This window comes from Melopsittacus undulatus, chromosome 3 (genome assembly GCF_012275295.1).
Source record: "Melopsittacus undulatus isolate bMelUnd1 chromosome 3, bMelUnd1.mat.Z, whole genome shotgun sequence".
In the NCBI taxonomy this organism is placed as follows: domain Eukaryota; kingdom Metazoa; phylum Chordata; class Aves; order Psittaciformes; family Psittaculidae; genus Melopsittacus; species Melopsittacus undulatus.
In genome coordinates, this window is record NC_047529.1 from 12,777,535 (window position 1) to 12,798,774 (window position 21,240).

A 21,240-nucleotide genomic window follows, 5' to 3' on the forward strand; every position below is an offset into this window, starting at 1 on the left:
CACACAGACCGGAGCCCTCGGGGTTGGCACTGGCGCTGTGGGGAGCCCAGCTCGGGGGGCGGTGCTGCTCATTGTGGGGATACGGCTGGAGGCGGTGCCGGAGCCGCTGCGGTGCCGCTCGCGGGGGGGGGGGCGCAGGGCGGAGCGGACCGGGGGAGGTCCTGGCGGTCGTTCCGCCCTCCCCGCGCTGCGGCCGGGGCTCGGCCCCGCTCCGTCCCGCGGCGCAGGGAGCCGGGCAGGTGGCAGGGCTGCCGCCCGGGCCGGGGCCGCAGTCCGGCCCGCCGCCATGGCCCGTTTCTCGGCGTTCCTCAACCCCGTCCTGATGCTCTTCAGCTGCGACCTCTGCCTTGTGCGAGCCAGTAAGTGCGGCGGGACGGGGCAAGGGGACTCGTGTCGCCCCTTTCGCTGCCGCGGGGCCCGAGGTGCCGCCTGCGGCGGGGCCGGCGGGGACGTGGGGTTGTCGCTTCCCGGGCAAGGGACCATGTCGGGCGCCGTCCGGGCCGTCCGCCGCTCGCCGGATGATGCTGTGGGCTGGGGCCCCTCCGTACTCCCCCGAGGGCTTCCCCTTGTCCCTGGTATGGCCTTGGCCATGGGGCCTGGTCCTGCCGCTCCGGCCCCTGGGCAGACCCCGCGGGACGCCGTGCTGTCCGAGCTGGCCATGCCGTCGGCCGTGTCGCGTCCCGCTCCCTCCCCGTGACACAGGGTGAGATGGTGCGGCCGTGCTGCTCGCACTGGAGGGCACCAGGCTCCGGCGGGGGAACCTGGAGGTGCTGCCCATGGCTTTGGCTCCCGAAGCCTCCCTTCTAGCCGAGGCTGTGGGGAAGTGCTGGCTCTCCTTGTCCCCCGCTGAGGAGGGTCTCCCCGTGTCGCAACCCTGTTCCTCACCAGCGAGTCCTGAGAGAGTTAATGCCCCTTGGCAGGGATGCTCCAGTGCTGTAGGCTGGGCTGCTGGCTGACAGGCTGTTCCTGTGCCTTCCTGCCTTGCTTTCTCTGGGCTGATGTTTGCTAAGACACTGTCGGCACCTTGGGGTAACTGTGTCCTTTCTTCCCTAGACTTGTCTGAATGACCCTGTGTCAGTGGCAGCCTTCTGCTGTCTATTTGCCCCTTGATATTAAATTGAATTGCCAGTATCAGACATGTCCTGATATGTTCTGCATGTTTTTAGTCTCTTTGCAAAATATGTACTACAGGGCCTGACAAATTAGGGAAGAGATGCAGTTAGGGCTGTTAAAAAAGGGGGCACTTATTTTTAGCTGTGCAGTATGATGCTTATCTCCCTGCTGCAGGGATAAGTTGGGCAAACATCTGGGTGCCCTTGAGCAGCAGTCCCAAGGGCATGGGCTGAGGAACAGGTGAGGTCCCCTCTCTGGAGTCACAGCAGGATGGAGAGGACTCCAGTGGAGCTCTACCCCATCCCTATGCAGAACCACATCTGCCAGCATCATTCCTGAAGGGCATCTGTCTGGCCCCTTCCCTAACCTACAAAGCCAGGTTGTGGGGCAGATCTAGCCCAGTGCTCAGCTGCCCACAGGTCAGCCTTCCCCATGTGCCCATGCCCAGCCTCAGGCTGCAGCGCTGCTGGCTCCAGCACACTGGACCAACTCTTCCCACCTCTTCAGCAGGCCTGAAAGGAACGCATTGCTGTGCTGACAGGACAAAAGGGTGTGCCAGGCCTTAAGTAAGTGATTGCTCTTTCTGTGGTGGTGCCTATTTTCTTAATATGCCTTTAATCAAAAGTGAACCTGGATAACTTATAAATGATGCAGAACCATTAGCAATTAATGCATTGGGCAGAGCTTAACTGTGGCATGCTTTTCGCAGAGAGCCCAGCAGGCTGCTGGAGCATCTTGGCTTTACAGAATGTTTTTAATAGTTGGCTTCAAAAGAGTACATTTTTTGGAGCCCTTGCTCTCACAGATCTTTATGGCAACAGCTCTGGCATGAAACTGCTCTTACCTCAGCTGCAGAGCAGGATGGAGAATGTTAGGCTTAATGTGAGGATCATACACAAAGCTTCCAGCTCACAGAGCTGTTCCTTGGAGTTCTTGTCATGACAGCTTTCAGTCTTACATATCTTTGGGATTAAACATTTCCCCTGTATTTCTAGGGTGAGCTTCAGCTTCTGAAACATCTCCTCATGGTAGGTGTGTAAATCCTGTGTGCTCAGGAACGTATTTTCTGCTGTTTTCTGAATTACAAACTGACCAAGGGACACTCCAATGAAGTGGAGTGTTTTTCCAATGAAGAACTGCAGTCCAGGCACCTTCAGGTCTTACCATCACACAGGTTCAGGTCTGCTTACCTGGAGCTTGCACAGAGTGTGTTTACAATGCATGAGATCTGAAGCACTGAGTAAGCCATGTATGCTGTGGCTGTGCTGTGTCCCCATGTCCTCTTGCCCTCCCCTTTCTCCATGTGGGACATCCGGGCATTGGTTCTGGGTGTAGCAGCGGATCATGCTGGCTTTGAGTGTACTGTCTTTGATATGAGGGTGGTGTACCCCCCGGGATGCCCTTCTGCTGCTGGTGAATGAAGGTCCCTACACAGAGCCTGTGCAAGCTAAGTGCAGTTCAAGCAACACTGTCAGCCCTGTGTGCACCCAGCAGCGTGGCTTGTGGATCAGTGCAATGTCCGTGTTCTCAAACCATGGAGTGACTCAGCCCTAGGGCCACATCTCAGCATCCCCAGCCTGAAAACCTGGGCTGGGCCAGGCTGGACTCCCTGTGGAAGCCTGGAAAATTCTTCTGCAGAGCAGGGAGTGTGCTACAAGCTCCATCCACAGACTTTTGCATTCCTGAGGTATCAGACCCTGCCTTTAATTTCCTCGGATGCACTTAAAGGTTGGGAAGTCCAACAGCCCTCTCTGGGCATGTTCAGACCTCTTCTCATTCTGTTAGATGCAAAAAGATACCTAATTTATTACTGTAGATGTATCCTGTTGTCCTGCTCTTGTCCTAAGGCCAGCTCTGAGGGTCTGGTCACACCCATAGCACTAAGCTCATGAGTTCCAAAGAGGAGATCACATCAGTGCTATCTAGTAGGAACGGTTCATAGCTTGCGCTAACTCCCAAGCCAGGCCCAAGGGTGATTTGGGCACATGCTGGCTGGTTCAGACTAAAGCAGCTCCCAGGACTAGCCTCTACCATGGGATTGCTGGGCTGGTTCTCACCTCATTATATTTGCTAGCATAGAGGTAGCCTTGGACAACTGTTCTACAGTGGTCTGGTTGGACAACCTGAAGGCTAGTAGAAACACTGCAGCCACCCCTAAGATGCTTCTGCTTGGGACAGTGCAAGGGAGTGGTTGTTTGCTGGCTGACAAGGTGCTGTCTACAGCTCAGTTGTTAGTTGTACAACTACCTTGCACACTGGCCATGGATGGAGTGGAAGACCAGACCACATCTATGGGGACCTCAGCTCATGTGCCCACAGAATCCACATGCTCCAGTGAGTGGCCAGGCTTGGGGACTGCAGCTTTATTCAGCCTTTTTTGCCGGTGGGAGACAAGGATGTGCAGATAAAGACATGGCTCAGAGACTCCCTCTCATAGGTTAGAGTTGTGAACCAGATTCCCACTGGCAAAACTCTGAGACACGCTCTTTGTGGAATAAAGGACATTTGGGTCTATCTTTAAATCCTTTCCAGTTTTTCAGCCTCCTATTCTTAAGGAGAAGGTGCAGCATCCCTTAATGTCCTTGCTCGTGTTGTCTCCAATGACTCTCTCCTGGTGATGCAGCAGACTTCTGCTGGGGATGCACTCAGCCCCAGTGTCTCTCTGAGAATGTGTTTTCTGGGCTCTGTGGATGACTGTCCTATATGTATTAATTGCCCACAATTGACCACAACCCTACCTTTCTCAGAGTGGGAATCACAGCCTTCTCCTGGTTTGCCTTGGAGCTGTGTCTGTTCAGATGTGAATTTAAATAGCTGACCTGCAGAAATTACCTTTCCTAGTAATTCTAAATGTGCTACTTGATGCTGTTCTGGTTGTCTCTTTTTCTTGTTCTCAGGTGCCTTCTGGGGCTCTTTTTCTATCTTTATAAATCTCAGCATTGAACTACACGAGCAGCTTGTAGAAGGACGCTGCCTTGTTTACCGTGAGAGAGGATACATGAACAGCAGCCTCAATTTCTTTCTTCGTGTGCTCCTGTTTGTAATTTCCAGACACAATTTAGCTTTATGCAGGTGTTTGTTCCTGTGCAGGATCCTGCCATGCTCTTAGTTCTGTGGAACTTCAAAACAATGATGGTGCAGAGCATGGGTCAGTCAGGCTAGCTTTCTGAAGGATAGCAACAGCTGAGTGTTGCTGCAAGCTTTGCAGCCGATGGCATTGCACTGCTGGGGAAATCAGCTCTGCCTTCTGCATTGGGTTTTCCTTCTCACTCTAGAGCAAGGAGTAATTCCAGGCAGATGAGATGGCCAGATTGAGTTGCATAGTGTGTTTATTCAAAGCTGCCCCATTTTTCTGTCACAGTTGATATATAAATACTGTGTTTGGGCTGCTTCCTACGCAGTTCTGGGTGGTATGCCAGGCATTCAGTGTTGCACATATCCACGGGGCAGCCCCAGAGCTTAGAGAAGCTTGATTTTTACCATCACAGTCTTGGTTGAAGACTTGCATTAATGTAGGATTTGTTAGGATTTTCTGGACCCTACAGAAACCTGGGCCTTCATTGCCAAGAAATCTACTCTGTGCCCATGCTATGCAGGAGCATGTCATGTCAGGTAACCTGCTTCTGCTAGTGCTGGAGCTGAATGAAGTAAACTTAGCAACAGATGAACATCTGAGCAGCAGTGAAGGTACTTCAGATCTGCAAGCAGATGTCCTTGTGAAGAACTGATGTGAATGTCATTCTGATAGCAGGGTGTCTGCAGCGCTCTGAGACAAGCTGCAGGCACTTTTCATGTTATTTTGAGCTGCAGGGATCAGTTAAATTGTCACAACAGTCTCTTAAACTCTAATTCTTTCTTTTCTTAGGACAGGCCTGCATGCATTTCCCATTTTGATGTCTGCAAGGTGGAAGAAACCTACTGGGGGCGCTTTGTGTCTTTAGCTGGGTCTGGCAGCCTGGGCACGTGGTCAGCATTGCTAATCCCTTTCACATGGAACACGTGTTATGAGCAATGGGCTATATCTGCCACTGCCAGCAAGCCCTTTAGAGAAGAGGCAGTCAGATGCCTCACGAGCTTGTCCTCCCTCCTGGCTGTAGGACATTGCAGAGGGTGAGGTGTGCAGTGAGCACATTTCTCACCAGCAGCCAGGCAGGGGGGAGCTCTGGCCAGTGAGCAAGGACTGCCAAAGCCACTGGGTGCCACAGAAGGGCAGGTGCACAGGCAGGGAGTAGCTCTGTGCCTGCACACCTCCCTCCAGCCCCACTAGCTGCCCACTAGGCCAGGAAGGAACATGTCTTATGTGTTAGTGGTGGCAGGGGCTCAGCCCCATGGACCTGCTGTGCCACCCCTTGCTGGGGACAGATTCACTGGAGAAGCTTCTCCCTGCAGCCCTGGCCAATGTGCTGCTATGGAGAGCCCCCCCCATGGTGGTATGTGGGGGTGAGTGACTGTTCTGAGACTTCTTTTGCCTCTCTCCTGTGCATTGCCTCTCACCAGACAGGCCACCATCCCCTGTCAACGTGACTGTGACGCAGCTGAAGGCAAACTCTGCCACCGTCTCCTGGGACGTCCCAGAAGGAGACGTGGTCATCGGCTATGCCATCTTACAGCAGGTACCAGGCTCTATCCCCAGGGATCAGGGGACCCCTCTCACTGATTACCAGCATGCTCCTATGTCAGCCCTTTACCGCAGTTTGGAGCTCCTCTGCCGCTTGCCTGAGGACACCTCTGAGAAACCAGGGTGCTGTCTGAGCCACCCATCCTGCAGACTGTGGGCTGCACTGAGGGTAGCTGTCCCACCAGTGCTTCCCTGCAATTTCTCTGGATGGTGGAGCTTCAGCCATGATATAACCCTTCTTTGATTGCCTTGCTCCACCTCCACAGCCCCAGATAATTCTCCAGGGCTCTCAGGCTGCACAGGGATGTTGCATATCAAAGTGCTGGCCAGTCTGGCCCATCTCAGGGGTGGATGATTGCCTGGGAAGGGAGGAGTAAGGGCAGCGTGCAGGGCCAGCACAGCCCTGCAGACAGGGGTCTGAGGCTGGTGCTGCTGGGAACAGCCTCCTGGTGATGACAGCTCTTCACTCTGGTAGCGGCAGGATGGACAGATGCAGCGCTTCATCCGGGAGGTGAACACCACCAACCGTGCCTGCGTGCTGTGGGACTTGGCGGAGGATGCAGATTACATCATCCAGGTGCAGAGCATCGGCCTGTATGGAGAAAGCCAGGCCAGTAAGCGTGTCCACTTCCGAACCCTGAAGGAGACCGACCGCCTCCCTTCCAACAGCTCCAACCAAGGTGAAGCGGCTCCTCCCAGCTTGCCCAAGTGCTGCCATGGGTCCACAGGTGGAGGTCTCCATAGCACATGGGCAGTGAGGAAGGTGCTGCACTGAGTAGCAGGCTGCTTGCAACACATGGGGTCATGATGGGTAACAGGGCTGTATAGGCTGCTGTTGTACACTGCACTATGGCCATGATGATGTCCCCAAGACCTGGTTTACAGCCCTCCTTAACCCAAGTCTTGGCACCCTATTCAGCTAAGCAGGTTACGGTCAGGACAACTGCCGTGACCTGCTCAGCTGCTGCCTGTAGGAAGCAAGTACTGAATGGGCTCTCAGATCTCCTAGCCTGCAAGCTACCAGAGAACAAATGATGGAAACCCACTTTCCTTTCCTACTCATACGCACATAGTGCCTTCTTGACCTGGAGTTGTCTACATGCTGGTCCATGGTAGATAATCCAAAAATCCAAGGGATATGATGCCCAGAGGGGTTCCACTGGGCATGGGAGTCTGTCTCCAGCACTAGCCATAAGAAGGCGATTTGGAGAAGACAGGGCAAGTAGTTTACTTACTCCCCTCAGTAATTTTGAATTGGACTCAGGGCCTTCTTAACCTGCCTTGGTCTCTACATAGGGAGTAACCTCAGTGATTACTCCCATGCATTGTGCAGTCCCTACTTGAACCCAAACAAACTGAATCCCTGACTGCCTTCGGTATTGAGTGCAGTTTATCTGACACAGGAAAGCCACAGACTGCATTGTCCTCTCTCCAGCCAAGATGTCATCCTATACCCATGCTTATGAGGGGGAGGTTGGGCCTCCTTCCTCTGGATCTTCTCAGATCCTCGAGTATTGCTGCTCCTGAAGTAGATTCTGATGGGAAGGTACAAGCTGCCAGCCCTGCTTGGGTTCTCTTCTCTGCAGGTGACATCACCATGGAAGGGCTGGACAAAGACAGGCAGCTCCAGACAGGCGAGATTATCATCATCGTGGCTGTGCTGCTCATGTGGGCAGGTGAGTGCCACAAGAACATTCCAGCAGGCTGGTGCAGAGGTGCAGTCCAGGCTCCATGAAAAGGATGGGGTTCAAGAGGGCACAGTCATATTGGTACAGGCCTGGCATCCTTTCCAGTAAGTCCATTGAATCTCTGTAGGAGCTCATGCCTCAGTCTGCTAAAACTGCAGGATGGGTGATTTGCTCCTGTACAGCACCTGATTAAAGCCAGTGCTCTAGCAAACAGCAGGTTGCCCTGGGAGTAAGGAAGCCTAGGAGCTATGTCAGCACCTGACTGGTCATATGCAGCTGCTGTGAATGGGAAGTCATTTGTCCCCAACTCCCTTCCCAGTAAATGTGGGTTTTCTGGTGGTGACTTTCAGGAATCTTGCCTTGTCCTAGGTGCCTAGGATGGTCCAGTATGGCACAGGTGGAGGGTAATGGGTTTAAACTTAAACAGGGAAATTCAGGTTAGATATAAGAAGTTGCTCCCTGTGAGGGTGGTGAGGCACCAGAATAGGCTGCCCAGAGAAGCTGTGGCTGCCCCATCGCTGGCAGTGTTCACGGCCAGGCTGGACAGTGCCTTGGGTGACATGGTTTAGCATGTGGTGTCCCTGCCTATGGCAGGGGGTTGGAACTTGATGATCTTAACATCCTTTCCAACCCCAATCATTCTGTGATTCTGATTCTATATGACCAGCACCCAGACCCCTGGGCCTGCCTGATTTCCATCTGGGATGCTGGGGGTGGGGAGGCAGGGGCCAGTAAGTGTGAGAGAGGCCTTCATCCCCTGTCTTTTGGCAGCGGTGATCGCCCTCTTCTGCAGACAGTACGACATCATCAAGGACAATGACTCCAACAACAACAAGGAAAAGACAAAGCCATCCTCGGAGCACAGCACACCAGAGCGACCGAGCGGAGGGCTGCTGCGGAGCAAGGTGAGGGAAGGGCTGGCAGGGGGGATGGCATATGGTGTCTGCTGTGGCTTGCTGCCTGAGCAGGTTCTGGCTCTCTCCAGAGACACCCCAGCTCATGCTCTCCCCCTAAAAACTGAGGGGGTTTAGAGTGCAGTGAGCCCTGGTCTCTCTGGGGTAGTGTGTATGCTCCATGGGTGATTGCAGGAGAAACACTGGAAGAGCTGGCAGGATATATCAGCTCCCACATTTGCAGTGTGGTACCTGTCCTCTCACTGTAACAGCCCCTTCACCATGCCTTTCCAAAGCTGCACCTTTTCTGTATCCCATAGGCAGGTTCAGGCAGGAGGGGGACAAGCTGGGCAGTTGTTATGGTTCCTGTACTGGTCTATCCCTGCTCGCTTTCTGCCTTCACTGGGGCCTGCTCTGGAACATCACACAGGTCATTCCTGGGAAGCTCAGGGCAGAGGGCTCAGAAGCAGCTGGCAGCCCTTTTGCAGGGGAGGTGTGCTGGTCTTGGTGCCTGCTGCGGGAGCTGGGGGCTCTGCCATGGGGGCTGCATCCCAGGAGCTTAGCAAAGCGGAGCCTTAAAGCAGATTTTTCTCCCATAGAAGAAGTCTCCCTCGGTCAATATAATCGAGGTGTAGGTGCAGCACCAGCTCTGCGTCTGGGGTCCTGGGCATCCTGCCAGAGCCAGCGCAGGCCTTGGAAGAAGAGGCAGCACCAGGTGCCCGGCCTGGAACTCTGCATGCGAAGAAGATCCGCGTATCAGAACTTATGCTTTCCCAAGGGCACCCGTCCAGGGATGCGCATGGAGCCGGCTCCCAGCCGTGCATGCAGTGTGTGGCCATGCCCATCCCGCACACCTGACCCCGCTGCCCTGCCGCTGCAGAGCGCCGAGTGGAGAAAGGGTTGGGGGCTGCACCACCAGCCTTGGAGGGGCAAGCCAAGGGGAGCAGAGGGGCTGGAGCGCCAGCTTGGGGGGAGGCAATGTCCCTGCGTGCTGGCTTGGCCAAAGGCATGGTGCAGCTCTGTGGCACTGGACACCTTCCAGGCAGGCAGCATGGAGCAGGCTGTGCTCTCAGTTGCTGTGTCTGGGCTCAGGGGGTTGCCCTTTTGGCCCTGAGGCTGAGGGGCTGGGGCAATGCAGGCCTTTGCCCCGGTGCTGCCAGGGGAGTCGTGGCCAGGAGGTGGCAGGGTGATCTGTGGGGCTGAGCACAGCTGAAGAATGGATCCCTGCTGGAGAGTGGGGCTCCACTGCACTCCATCATTGCCATGCAGGGGCCTCAAGGCCTCTCCCTGCTGCAGGGGATAAAGACACAAAAAGCACGAGGAGCTAGTGCTGCCACAATGCCTGGCTGGCCTGCAAAGTGTGCAGCCAAGGGCAGGGAATGCACTGCCATTCTGTGGGGTGGTGTGATGTCCACAGGGCTATGGGAGCAGGCAGTGCCAGGGCATGGCTGTGGCTTTGCCATTTCCTAGCTAGGGCTCAGTCCTGACACATTCAATCTGTCTGTGGGGGAGCTGCTGAGCACCCTTGGGGCAGTGCAATGCCTGTGCTGCCTGGAGGAGGTGATGTGGTTAGGTCAGGCAGGGTCTCAGCAGGATGTGTGCTGCAGAGCTCATCACTGCTCCGGAGACAACACTAGTTTCAACAGTATCATATCCCACTCCTGGCTCCTCCTGTCTCATAAGGGGTATGGTATGGTCACTGCTGATGCTTCCACTCCTGGGGGTGGCCCAGTGGCTTGCACCAGGTTGGCTGATGCAACAGTCCTGTTGGAAAGGGCTGCCCCTGAATGCCCAGAGCTGGTGGACTGCTGGCTTGTTGTCATGTGCCCAATCTGCTCATAGGAGGACAACATGAGCCATCAGTCACACTGGGGCTGGTGAAGAGGTGATGCTTGGACTGTGCTTGTTTGCTTCCCGGAGACTGCAGGCAGAAGTCTTTCAATGGGTATCAGCACTGCTCTGTTCACAGCTGAGGCTGAGCCCAGGCAAGCCCTTTCTACTGGTGGTAGGAGAGAATAGGGTGATACCTGGAGGCTCTTTGCTGCAGAGATGGCAACTAGTGCCCTGGCTACTGCTCTCCCTCTGTGCTCTGCTCTGCAGGCTGTCACTGAGCTGGGTACTGGCTCTGCAGCCCTGGACTCAAGCATCACAGGATCCATCGTCTTCCAGGAATAAACTTCCCAGTAAAGCACTTTCAGGACTCTTACTTCCAGGTGCTGCTCAGCTCCTGCTGCAGGGCTAGATGGGAATGGGGCAGGATAAATGACTCCCTGTGGCAGGGTCTTTTCAATAAAAGCATCCTGGCTCAAAGGCAGTATTGCTCCTGTTGAGTTGCAGGTTTGTGTGTGTGCCTGCGTGGGTACATGTATCAGCACTTCTTGAACATGTGGGTATGGCTCTTATGAGGGGACCTGTTTGTGTGTGCTGTGCAAATGGTGCAGGTCCTCTAAGGTCATGCACACCTCTGACCCTCAATGGCATGCCAGTGCTGTCCCACTGTGGGTGGCACTACAGCTGCTTTCTCTGCACCAACAAAACAGGCTGCAGAGAGCAGAGGCACCCTGGCAGCAGGGCCAGGAAGGAGGATAAGGCCACTGCCCAGCAGGCTGTTGGCCAGAGCATCTGTGCTGCTCTGTGGTCCAGGGAGGAGTACCTGAGCAGCAAAAGCACCGTGGTTGTGGGGTGCAAATGTTTTTGTGCTGTAACTTGGGCCGCAAGGAGCATGGCCATAGCGCCAGAGGCACAAAACACCTTGTTCAGCCAGCTAACTTTAAGCTTTAGCGAGGTACTTACAAAAATATAGGGCTGTCAGAGAACTACCAGAGTTTTTGAAAAGCTCTGGTGCCCTGGAAGACATTTAGAGGTGCTGCCCTGGAGGGTCAGGGAAGACACATGTCTACTATCATGACATCTTCCATCAGAGCAGGGGCACACAAAGAAACAAAGGAGCACAACTGCAGCAGAGCCAAGGAGCTGGGAGAGGCACCAAAAACATACACGTCAAAGTGCAGTCATTGTGAACACATACAAAGCCTGTTACGTTCAATGTAAAACTGGATGCAGTGTTGAGGCACAAAAGACACACACACACAAAGAACCCCAAGCCCCCAGTCCTTTCCCAGACCATGGCAGTGCAGGAAGGCAGAGAACTGCAGAGATGAGTGCTGCACATGAAAGGCAGCACCAGGGTTGGGCAAAGGTATTTTTGTGGGGCACCTACAAACAGACACCCTACAAATGAGTCTGGCAGCATCAGCACAGAACAGTGCCATGGCAGAGCAGGACATGCACACACATCCAGGCACACATCCCACCCACCCTGCAGCAACAGCACCACAGTGGCACAAGGAAAATGCTGTGTGGCTCGTGGAGAAATTCTAGCACACCAGTTTAAGAGATATTGGACAGTGATGGCACATGTGAGTGATGGTGAACTCATTGCTAGCTTGGACATCACTAAAACTAAACAGACTTGGCAAAGGTTCTCAACACACAAGGCTGAGATTGTGTTTCAGGGAGCACTTCACTGACTACAGCAACTGCTGGTTAAAGCCAGGAATAACAGCAGAACTGGCACCCATGAAGTCCTGCAAAAAGCCATACAAGGCATAGTCACAGAAAAGAGCACTCCTCAGCAACCGTGAGTCCCACAGAGAGGCTGTTAAACTGTTTGGAGTGCTTCCTTTTAGAGATGTGACAGCAACCAGGGAGCAAGGTAGAGGCCACTGTCCTCCCCAGTGACAAGGAGATGGTGAAGAGTCATTCTCAGGGCAAGAGCAAAGGGCAAATGAAACCATGAGCATGTGCCAGCATCAATAGCAGCATTGTCTGCCCCTCAGCACTACCTGGAGCTCTCAGCTGCAGGACAGCATGGATGCCAAGCATCCTGCTTCAGTGCAGGGCAGGAAGCCACATCAAGGACTGTTAAACCCACACCACAAACAGGTCAGCCATCCCTCTGTGCTGGAAGCTGAGGGCTTAACAATGACCTGCTCACCCTAATAGCACCAATAATATCTCCAGGTTGCTCTGTGCACTCAGCTGTGGGAGGAAAGGCACGATCCCACAATTCAACATGCAAAACTGCAAGTGAGAACACCAGTGTGCAGCTCCTCGCTGAGCTGCAGGGACCCAAGGATCCCAGAGTGAAAGCCTTCCCCAAGCACCTGCCTACTGCAGCCACTGGGAGACTAGTTCTGCCACCCCAGGCTGCACATCACAAGTGCCACTCAGCTGGAGAGCATGTCACCAGCCTTAGAAGGGGAGATGTGCTGCAATGATACAGAAACCCAGCAGCAAGCTCCTCAGACAGAAGGCAGCTGCAAACTGTTAACTTGCTGGAGAAACCAGACATCCATCTGAGAAAGACATCTCCTGCTCTACCTGGGGAAGGAAACCAAGTACATGGCTTGCCCATGTGTCCAGACCACAGCCAGGCATGCAGCAGAGTAAAGGCACCCCAGAGCAGAGCAGGCAAATGAGGGGAAGAGGCTGAGACCTGTTGGCACACTGGAGGCTTGTGTCCTCCCAGCCTCAGCATCATTAGTTGTCAGTGCTCTTCATTGGAGATGACACTCACAGGTTCTCAAGACACACCACTCCAGCACAGCCTGGACCAGCTCTCCCCAAGATAACAAAGAACACCCTGGGCCCCAGCAGCCTTCCACGCAGGCAAACCCACTCCTTCAGGGCTAGCAGCAGAGGAAGATAGGAAGACATGGGAGGTCCAGGGCAGCTGCAGGGTCCCATGAGCTCAGGGAACAGCCCAGGCAGCACAGCAGACGCACGGTACCATAGCACACTGGTGTGTGGCACCCCATCCAGCACTCAAACCCAAATGATAACAGTAAAAAAAATCATTTTATTTCCCTATAAGGGCATAGCTTTCCTTTAAAAACCAGCTCATTTTCACTCGTGAGACGGTGCAGGGCTGAACGGCAGGGGCAAGGCGTCCCTCACTTCTCCAGGCCAAGAACTATTGCTCCTGAGGGTCACGCATGCTAAGCAAGTCCTCCACCGTCTCCAGGGGGGCTGCACAGCTTCAGCTGGTCCCCAGCTGCCACCACGAGGAGAAAGGTGGAAGAAACAAGCAAGGCAGGTCAGACACAGTGCAATCCAAGGCACACTGGCTGCATCCTGCAGGCTTAGAGCACTTGGAGTGGCTCTGCATGCACTGGAAGCAGGCACCAGCCTGAGCTGGGAACAGCTGCAGCTTGAGGCAGTTCATGCAGGCAGAAAGCAGGACAAGGAGCGGATGTCACAGTCTGTGCACTGCATGGCAACGGTGCCAGCAGACCCCACGCCTGGTGGGCAGTGGCAGGAGCAGGCACTGTCTGGCCCAGAAGCAGGCACAGGGTGAATCCTGAGTGGCTGGTCCATGGTTGCAGAGATCTGGCTTAGCCCAGGGGAGTTTTGGGGCCAGCAGTCCTGGGGCCACCTGTGTGGAGGTCTCCAGCCACCGCCAGCTCCTTCCAGCTGTCTGGGGGTTGCCCCAAACGGTAGCGCAGTAGCTGTGCAGTAGGAGAGCTCACTCTGGGCACAGGAGGTGCTGACTCTGAAAAGCAAGAGAGAGGAAGACCTGGTCCATGAGGTGTGTGGCTGGGAAGCCAGTACAGCCTGGGAGCGAAAGCAGACCTTCCCAGGTGAGCCATCAGCCCTCTACCTGCAGAGGCCATGGTGGGGGATGTGGCAAAGCAGCACTGAAGGAAGAAACTTACCTGCTGGGCAGTAGGCTCCCCACCCCAGCTCCTCCATGCTGCTTTAGAAGAGAAGAGAGCACTCATTATATACTCCAAGCGAGGCCTGCTGAGAGACACAGCATGCTCATGACCCTGACAACACAGGCATGGTGCAGCAGTACCAGGCACTCGGGGCACAGAAGGTCCTCACCTACTTGCTACCAAACCCTTTCCCCAGGCCAGCCTGTTCCAAGATAAAAAGCCGTATCTCTTTCCCACCAGGAGCTCCCACATACAAAGGGCTGCCACTTCACAGGGCCACATGCAAATCTTAGTCTGTGCACACACTGGCTCCTGGCTGACATCAGCTCAGCCTGGGCTCAGCCCTGTGGTGCTACAGAGAACACCCACAGTGGAACAGGCCTCTCGCACCCACCACCACAGGCACTTCTGCAAAGACAGAATCACACAGAATAATTTGGGTTGTAAGGGATCTTCAAAGGTCATCTAGTCCAACCCCTTGCAATATGCAGGGACATCTTCAACTGGATCAGGCTGCTTGTACCTACAGGTTAATCCTCCACTGTTGGACTGGTGCCACCAGCTCCCCCCAGACACAGGACAGACACCAGCAAGCTCAGCCCCAGGCGCTAGTCCACACAAACGTAGCGTGACCAGGCCTCCATCCCAGCCCAAGCCCAGGGAAATCAATGGAAGTAGAGGGACAATTCTGAGTCCCACCAGAGTGTGTCTCATAGGCTGGCCTCAGCAAAGAATGGCAGAAACAAAACAAGTAACATTTCTGGGTACATTTCCTGAGGGTCAGCATCTATCCCACACAGCTCCACTCAAAAGCTGAACTGCAAGATCTGCCCCCCACAGTTCAACTCCCTGTTCATTCAACCTCTCAGCTGACAAAGGCAGAGAAAGCAGCAAGAAGCTCCCCACTGCCCCCATGCAGATTTCCTCTGTGCTCCCACCATGCCCATGACCCCAGCAGCTCCCCCTTCATGAGGCGCAGAGCAGGAAACAAGACAGGGTTCATCAGAGAGATGCCTGAACACAAGCAGCAGCTCACCACCTACCCAGATAAGGTTTCAATGACTTTATCATCTTCTTCCTCCTCTTCCTCCTCCTGGTAAACAAACAAACCAAAAAACCCACCTTGACACCTCATTACCTGGGCAAGCAGCTGCTAGGATTGAGGCTGGTCCACCCAGCGCCTGTTCTGGAACAGCAGATCAGTCCCTGGCCCCTTCACAAGCCACAGTCACCCACCAGGCATGGCACAGATAAAGGACACCTTTGCCCAGACAGTAGTGGGGTGAGCACATCTTGCAGCCGGAGGGCCAGGCAGAGGATCACCCAGGCTGTAAGCAAGTATAACCCCAAGCACTGCCAGGCTGGGCCAGCACTGGAAGCATGAGGCCAAAGACTAATGGTCCTGGGCAGGGACACAGTGAGACCGGCAATACTGGCAATGCTCTGACTGGCTCTGGACATGCAGTAGGTGTAGTGCAGATGGGTAGGGCTGAGCTTCAGAGACAGTGTCTCACCCCTAGCCATGGCACCATGTGTAGAGCAGATCCTGGTTTGCTGTTTGACAGTGCCGGCAGAGCAGGGCTAAGGGCTGCAGCAATGCTGGGTATGCCAGGAAAGCTCCTGGGGCATAGACCACCTGAGGAATTGTGCCTGCTTTGTGAGACAGACAGAGCATAGTGCCCTTCTTCATGTTAGGCCAGCATGTGTGAGGGAGGCTGTGCAGACATAACAGGGTCCTGGAAGGAGGTGTGTAAGGGTTACTCTTTCCCTGCCTTAATGTGAGACAGCCCTGAACATGAGCCAGACTTGCACATACTGTACCCCAAACTGGTGTCTGAAGGGAGGGCTCCCCGGGGGGGCTGGCTCACTTGGTCTGCCGGGCTCACTGCTCTCCAAGACACATGAAGGGTGAAGGGGCTGTTCCTGCCTAGAGCCTGGGACAGGGCAAAAGCAGCAGAGTTAGTGCCTGCAACCTGCAGAAGGCCCAGCAAGGGATGCACAGGCAGCACTGTGGGCAAGGAACAGATGCCCCTGCTGTGCTCAGGGTGCGGGATCAACTGCTCAGGGCAGGTACCACACAGCCCTGAGCTGTGCTAAAGCTCAGCAATGCAGAAGAGCTCAGCATGGATAGCAGGGATGCCCCCAGCCCCACCCCAGCCAAAGACAGGGTAGGCTCCCCATGTGGGGCAGAGGCAGAGAACACAACAGCAGGGACAAGTCTCTCTGCTTGGTATGTTACAGCAGCCAGGCAGTGAGCTCTCTCTCCTCCACACAGCCCAGGACAGGGTCCCACACTGGAGACCCTGATCTCAGAGTTAGGCAGAGAGATGTGTTTGAGAAATTCCTCCTACCTGCATGTGCTGCTTCCCAGAGATCCAGTGCCATCTGGAAGGCCTGGGCCACAGTCAGAGTCACAGCCTGAGCCTGTGTACAAGAAAAAGAGGGAATGTCTGCTTCCATCTGGGCCCTCAAGCCAAGATAACCCCACTACAGTGAAATGTGAGCCCCCAGGCCTCTCTCACTGCCCTTCTCTGCAAAGCACACACACACAAGGCTAGAGCTCAGTGCTGTGTCTGTTTACATGTGGCCCAGTCACTCCCAAGAGGGGATCCCTGAGGAGCTGGGACTGAAGAACCTCCTTTTGCTCACCACCTGCCTCTGCAGTGTGTGAGCACACATGCTCCCTGGCTCTGTTTCCACTGAAGTGCACAGAAGCAAGTAAGGCCCTTGCTCCCACCCTCACCTGGTGAAGCCAAGAACAGAAGGGAAGTGCTTACAATCTTCTTCTTGGGTGAGAGGAAGGCATGGCACTCCAGTGCCCCGCTCTCCTGGCTCTGGGCAACATAAGCAAAGACTTTGTTCTGCAGCTTGTCTGTTGTGCAGTAGGAGATCCTGCAAGCAGAGAGGAGCTGCTCAGGGTAATAAGGGACCCCAGCACAGGCCTGCTGTGCTGCCAGCCCACCAACAAGCAGTGCCAACAGCCTGAGGCTTTCGTCTGCCCCAAATGATCAGACAACCCATGTGCCCAGCAAGGTCCAGAGGCTGCATTTACAGGCAGTCACCTCCTGTGCTACCCAGTGTGCTCCTCAGTCCTCAACCCAATGTATGAACTCAAACACTGAGACAAAATAAGCATAGAAGGGTGGGTGATTGCCTCCAAGGACATGACTGGAGGCCAGAACTCAAGGTTAACAAGGACCCACCCTAGGCAGTGCTGTGAGGCTCAGCAGGGAGAGGGCACGGGCCTCAGCAAGCCAAAGGAGCCCGAAGGGCCCACTAACAGAAGGCCCATCCTTCCCTGGCTGTTCAAGATCCTATAAGTCTCCCCACTGGCTGCTGGGGAATACCCAAGCCTTCCACATGCCATGCCCACCTGTAGATGGAGATGTTCTCAACCATCTCCTTTGTGTCTGCATCCTGCAGTGAGATGCCCTTCGGAGACACTGTCAGAATCACCTTCTGGAACTTGCGAGCACCCGCCCGTGCCTGGGAGTGGGGAGACACCAGACACCTCTGCTAATCTGGCAAGGATCTTCACCCCCACCCTTGCTGTCAGGAGCCCCCCAGACTCTGTATGGGGTGACACCCACTTGGATCCTTGCTGCAAAGGCTCCTGCTGCAGGGATGGAAAAGCAGAGCCTGGAGATCAGGCATGGCCTGCATAAAATGCCCATGGAATTCATTCACACTACTGCCATGCATATGGGAAAGGATAGCCCCCACCTCCCCCAGTACTTCACCCTCCTCCCCATGCTGTGTCAGGCACAGCTCAGCTCCTAGCCATGTTCCAGGTGTGGAAGCAGAAAAATAGCTTCCCTCACAGCACAAAGCCAGAGACCAGCCAGCCTCCTGCACATCACCCTCCTCCTGGGAACAGCTCCATCCATCCCTGGGGTTCAGGGCTGGGACATGGATGCTTCCCAAAGTCCATGGGCTGGGCTCTGAATTGGCTTTTCTCCACCCCAGCACAGCAGGGCCCCAGGGACATCTCTCACTGTGGCCACGATCCTGCGAATAGCAGCAGCAGCCATGTCTTCTCCCTTGGGTTTTTCTACCAGTGTCATGCCTAGATACTTGAGCGTGAAGCACATCCCCTCAAGCAGTGGCTCCTGCATATCAGCCCAGCTCTCAGGAAGCTCTGCAAAGACAAAATGCCTTAGAAGCCAAGTACTAGCAGCCCCATGGCTATGCCCAGCAGAGCCACCCCACTTCGTTGTAGCTTTATTGCTCCCAGCAGCAGTGAGTGCCCTCCTGGCACTGTGACACTCTTGGAAGAGGTCTAGAATGAGAGGAGAGTTCACCCCCAAAGCTTTAAACCTCCATCCCTAGAGGCTCTTACTTACAGGCTCTATCAGCACAGACAGTAAGTTCCTGCGTATCTGCATAGGGCCTCAGATGTTGCAGTGTTCACTGCTACCTGCAACAACCTTGTGTTCCTGGGTCTCATCTATTTCACTATGAGCAGGATGTTCTCTGTACTGCATTCATCTCACTCACCTAAGCTGCTGACACACCTCAGGAACAGCAGCATTTGCTGCCATGCTTGGTCAGATCAAAACCCCCAAGCTGTCCTAATGTAGCCAAAGCCAAACCCTCTGGTAGCTGTCATTTGCAGCAGCAGGCTGCCAGGCAGCGGTAGCTTGTCCAGCACTCACAGTCCAAGCTGAGACAACTGGGAAGCAACTGCTGATTTTTGTGTTAAGGAAGAGCTCAGACTGGTATTTCAAAGATGCAAATTAGCTTCTAGGAATATACATTTTATGTATGAACTGCAGTGCACAGAGGGAAGAGAGCTCCCCAGTGCATTACTTTGCAGGTCACAGAATTAAAGGGGCACTGGCTTCTGTTGCCTCTGTCATCTCTTCTCAAATCTCATTACTTTTATCAAGTAAAAAAACACAACATAAAATTGGGCAGAGTGTCTGATAACTCAAAAAAGACTAGGGACAGCCCTCAACATCTCCAGCTTCCTTCAGAAACAAGTCCATATCACCAGCACATTCTGCCATATGGCAGACGTGCTGGTAGGAGAAGCAGTCCTGATCCTGTGTCAATCCTGACACTACTGCTGTTCACAAGGAACAAACAAGACAAGCACTGCAGAAGCATCCATTTGATCTCTGCTCCCACAAGGCAAAGCCACTGGCTTCAACAGGAAGTTCACTCTCATTGAAGGCAAACGTTTTAGTTATTGGACTTGGGTGCTGCACACAAAGGAACAATTCTCTTGTGCCAAGCACTTTCTGGTGACAATTTTCAAGGAGAGCTGGTGCAGATGTTAGCACACACTTACTTTCTTCAAATCCCAAAGAGCACAAGGATGGCAAGAGAGGAGATATGCAGAAGGGCCAGGACACGGAGTTACAGTCTCTCTCTTCTTGGGGATTTAGCCCACAGAGGAAAGGAACAAGAGCACATAAGTTACATGCTCTGCTGCAAACACCATGTTCCTACACTTCCCTGGGAATTGCTCAGTTACCTACTGTTCACACTAAGCTAATACTTCTCAGGGTTATTTTTTTCATCTCTTTCCTGGGATTAGCTCCCTGAACACCACTGGCACATTTGCAGAAGGCTCCAACTCATAATTGGAATAACCTGAACCCACAGGGAAATCAAGAGACCTTACTTGGCCTCAGCATTCTCCTCCACAAATGGCAACTGCCTGGTACCATGGGGCATCAGGGACCTTTACCCAGGGCAGTCGAGCCATGTTTCCCTGCAAACTCTTGAGAACAGCCCACACACGTCAGTGCTGCCAGAGTGAACTCTGCTGCTCCAACAAAGCCTTTGGGCAGTTGTGACTGGGACAGCCCAAGCACAGCTCTCCCACTGGTTCTGAAGGATCAGCCTCGGATCTGGCTGTGCCACAGGCAGCGCAGCAGCCAGCCTGCAGTGAGATACATACAGGCCCGCTGCACTCACCACACGTGTCCACGATGCAGGGGACCAAGCACTCCAGAGGCCAAGGCCTCCAGAGGGTGCCCATAAGGCACATCGTGTTTCAGCACCACCAGCACCACCTGTCTCACCAGCCCACCAATGCGGGTGGCCTCGATTCAGAACTGGGGCAAGAGGCCGGCAGCCAGGGGAGTGCATCAGGGAGAGCCGGGCCAGCAGCCTACTGCCCCACAGCCTGTCCCCAGGCACTGCCACCGCCTGCCCCACAGCCTGTCCCCAGGCACTGCCACCGCCTGCCCCATAGCCTGTCCCCAGGCACTGCCACCGCCTGCCCCACAGCCTGTCCCCAGGCACTGCCACTGCCTGCCCCATAGCCTGTCCCCAGGCACTGCCACTGCCTGCCCCACAGCCTGTCCCCAGGCACTGCCACTGCCTGCCCCATAGCCTGTCCCCAGGCACTGCCACCGCCTGCCCCACAGCCGCCCCCCGCTGCTCCACTGCGCCGGCAGCCCGCGGCCCACGGCACGGCGACAGCCCGTTCCCCAGACCCCAGACCGCTCCCCACAGCAAGCAGCGGCCACGGCCCGGGCTCGGCCAGACCCGAGGTGCGGGCTCCGCTGCTGGAGGGATGCCCCGCCCGGCCCTCGCCCCCTTCCCGCACTCACTGCGCCGCCGGCGGAGCCCCAGGCCGTGCCGGGCGAGACGCGGACTCCGCAGCACGGCACGTCCCGCTGCCCGCAGCGCCTCCATACCGGAGCTGCCGGCAGGGAGATACGAGGCCCGGTCAGGACGGACGGGCTCGCTAACGTCATCACGTCAGGAGCGGCGGAGGCGCTGCTGTTGCCGAGGCAACGGGGGGCGGAGCGAAGTGGTCCCTACGGCGGTTCAAGCCCGTCCCGACCCCGATCCCAATCCCGATCCCGGGCCCGAAGTTGGGGGCGATGCAGCTGCGGCACGAGCGGACCCTGCTGGTCCCGCAGGTCTGTCCGGGTCGGGAGCGGGACGGGACGGGACGGACGGCCCCGGGCGGTGGAGTTGCTGATGCTGTGTGTGCCCCGCAGGACGGGACCGCGCGGGTGAGCTGTATGGCCTGGTCTGCCAGCGGCGCCCGATTCGCTGTGTGCACCGCGGACCGGGTGGTGCTGCTGTACGACGAGCACGGCGAGCGGCGGGACAAGTTCTCCACCAAACCTTTGGACGCTAAGGTGAGGTCCCGGCGGGGCCTGCTGCAGCTGGGCAGCGGTGCCCGCGGGCCGGGGAGTGCGCTTGGTGGGGGGCAGCCCTCCCCTGCGGACACTCTGCCGTCT

General features: G+C 55.3%; 3 protein-coding genes across 8 annotated transcripts in view; 2 read left to right on the forward strand and 1 right to left on the reverse strand.

Annotated features, from left to right (window-relative positions):
- Positions 1–237: 237 nt before the first annotated feature.
- FNDC4 (fibronectin type III domain containing 4) lies at positions 238–10,624 on the forward strand. 2 transcript variants are annotated; one of them, XM_034061250.1, is made up of 6 exons: positions 238–359; positions 5,611–5,726; positions 6,207–6,411; positions 7,318–7,407; positions 8,191–8,324; positions 8,912–10,624. In XM_034061250.1, exons 1-6 carry the CDS (start codon positions 287–289, stop codon positions 8,945–8,947), a joined length of 654 nt encoding a protein of 217 aa, XP_033917141.1. In that variant the 5' UTR covers positions 238–286; the 3' UTR covers positions 8,948–10,624. The 2 variants fall into 2 exon arrangements, with proteins under 2 accessions (XP_033917141.1, XP_033917142.1); XM_034061251.1 differs by having other exon boundaries at positions 8,915–10,624.
- Positions 10,625–13,176: 2,552 nt separating this feature from the next.
- LOC101870266 (low density lipoprotein receptor adapter protein 1-like) lies at positions 13,177–20,731 on the reverse strand. 5 transcript variants are annotated; one of them, XM_034060282.1, is made up of 9 exons: positions 20,599–20,731; positions 18,028–18,170; positions 17,406–17,518; positions 16,810–16,924; positions 16,384–16,456; positions 15,854–15,966; positions 15,076–15,125; positions 14,030–14,067; positions 13,578–13,866 (listed from the first exon to the last, which is right to left on the reverse strand). In XM_034060282.1, the coding sequence occupies exons 1-9, from the start codon at positions 20,681–20,683 to the stop codon at positions 13,709–13,711; spliced, it is 888 nt and encodes a 295-aa protein (XP_033916173.1). In that variant the 5' UTR covers positions 20,684–20,731; the 3' UTR covers positions 13,578–13,708. The 5 variants fall into 5 exon arrangements, with proteins under 5 accessions (XP_033916171.1, XP_033916173.1, XP_033916172.1 ...); XM_034060281.1 differs by having other exon boundaries at positions 14,030–14,070; XM_034060284.1 differs by having other exon boundaries at positions 13,701–13,866; positions 14,030–14,114.
- Positions 20,732–20,807: 76 nt separating this feature from the next.
- IFT172 (intraflagellar transport 172) overlaps positions 20,808–21,240 on the forward strand; it is a 33,515-nt gene continuing 33,082 nt past the window's right edge. Inside the window, exons 1-2 of the mRNA XM_005147394.3 lie at positions 20,808–20,913; positions 20,995–21,138. Of these exons, the coding sequence (XP_005147451.2) occupies positions 20,875–20,913; positions 20,995–21,138 (183 nt within the window). The 5' untranslated portion in view covers positions 20,808–20,874. The remainder of the gene's footprint in view (positions 20,914–20,994; positions 21,139–21,240) is intronic.

Bases quoted from the DNA above. Each gene is read 5' to 3' on its own strand.
- FNDC4 (XM_034061250.1), top strand. From the start codon at position 287: ATGGCCCGTTTCTCGGCGTTCCTCAACCCCGTCCTGATGCTCTTCAGC. The intron at 360-5,610 runs GTAAGTGCGGCG...GCCTCTCACCAG, and splicing joins CCTCTGCCTTGTGCGAGCCA to ACAGGCCACCATCCCCTGTC. The intron at 7,408-8,190 runs GTGAGTGCCACA...GTCTTTTGGCAG, and splicing joins TGTGCTGCTCATGTGGGCAG to CGGTGATCGCCCTCTTCTGC.
- LOC101870266 (XM_034060280.1), bottom strand. From the start codon at position 20,683: ATGGAGGCGCTGCGGGCAGCGGGACGTGCCGTGCTGCGGAGTCCGCGT. The intron at 16,457-16,809 runs GTAAGCACTTCC...TCTTGTACACAG, and splicing joins TCTCACCCAAGAAGAAGATT to GCTCAGGCTGTGACTCTGAC. The intron at 13,867-15,075 runs GTAGGTGGTGAG...CTTGCTTTTCAG, and splicing joins GTCATTGAAACCTTATCTGG to AGTCAGCACCTCCTGTGCCC.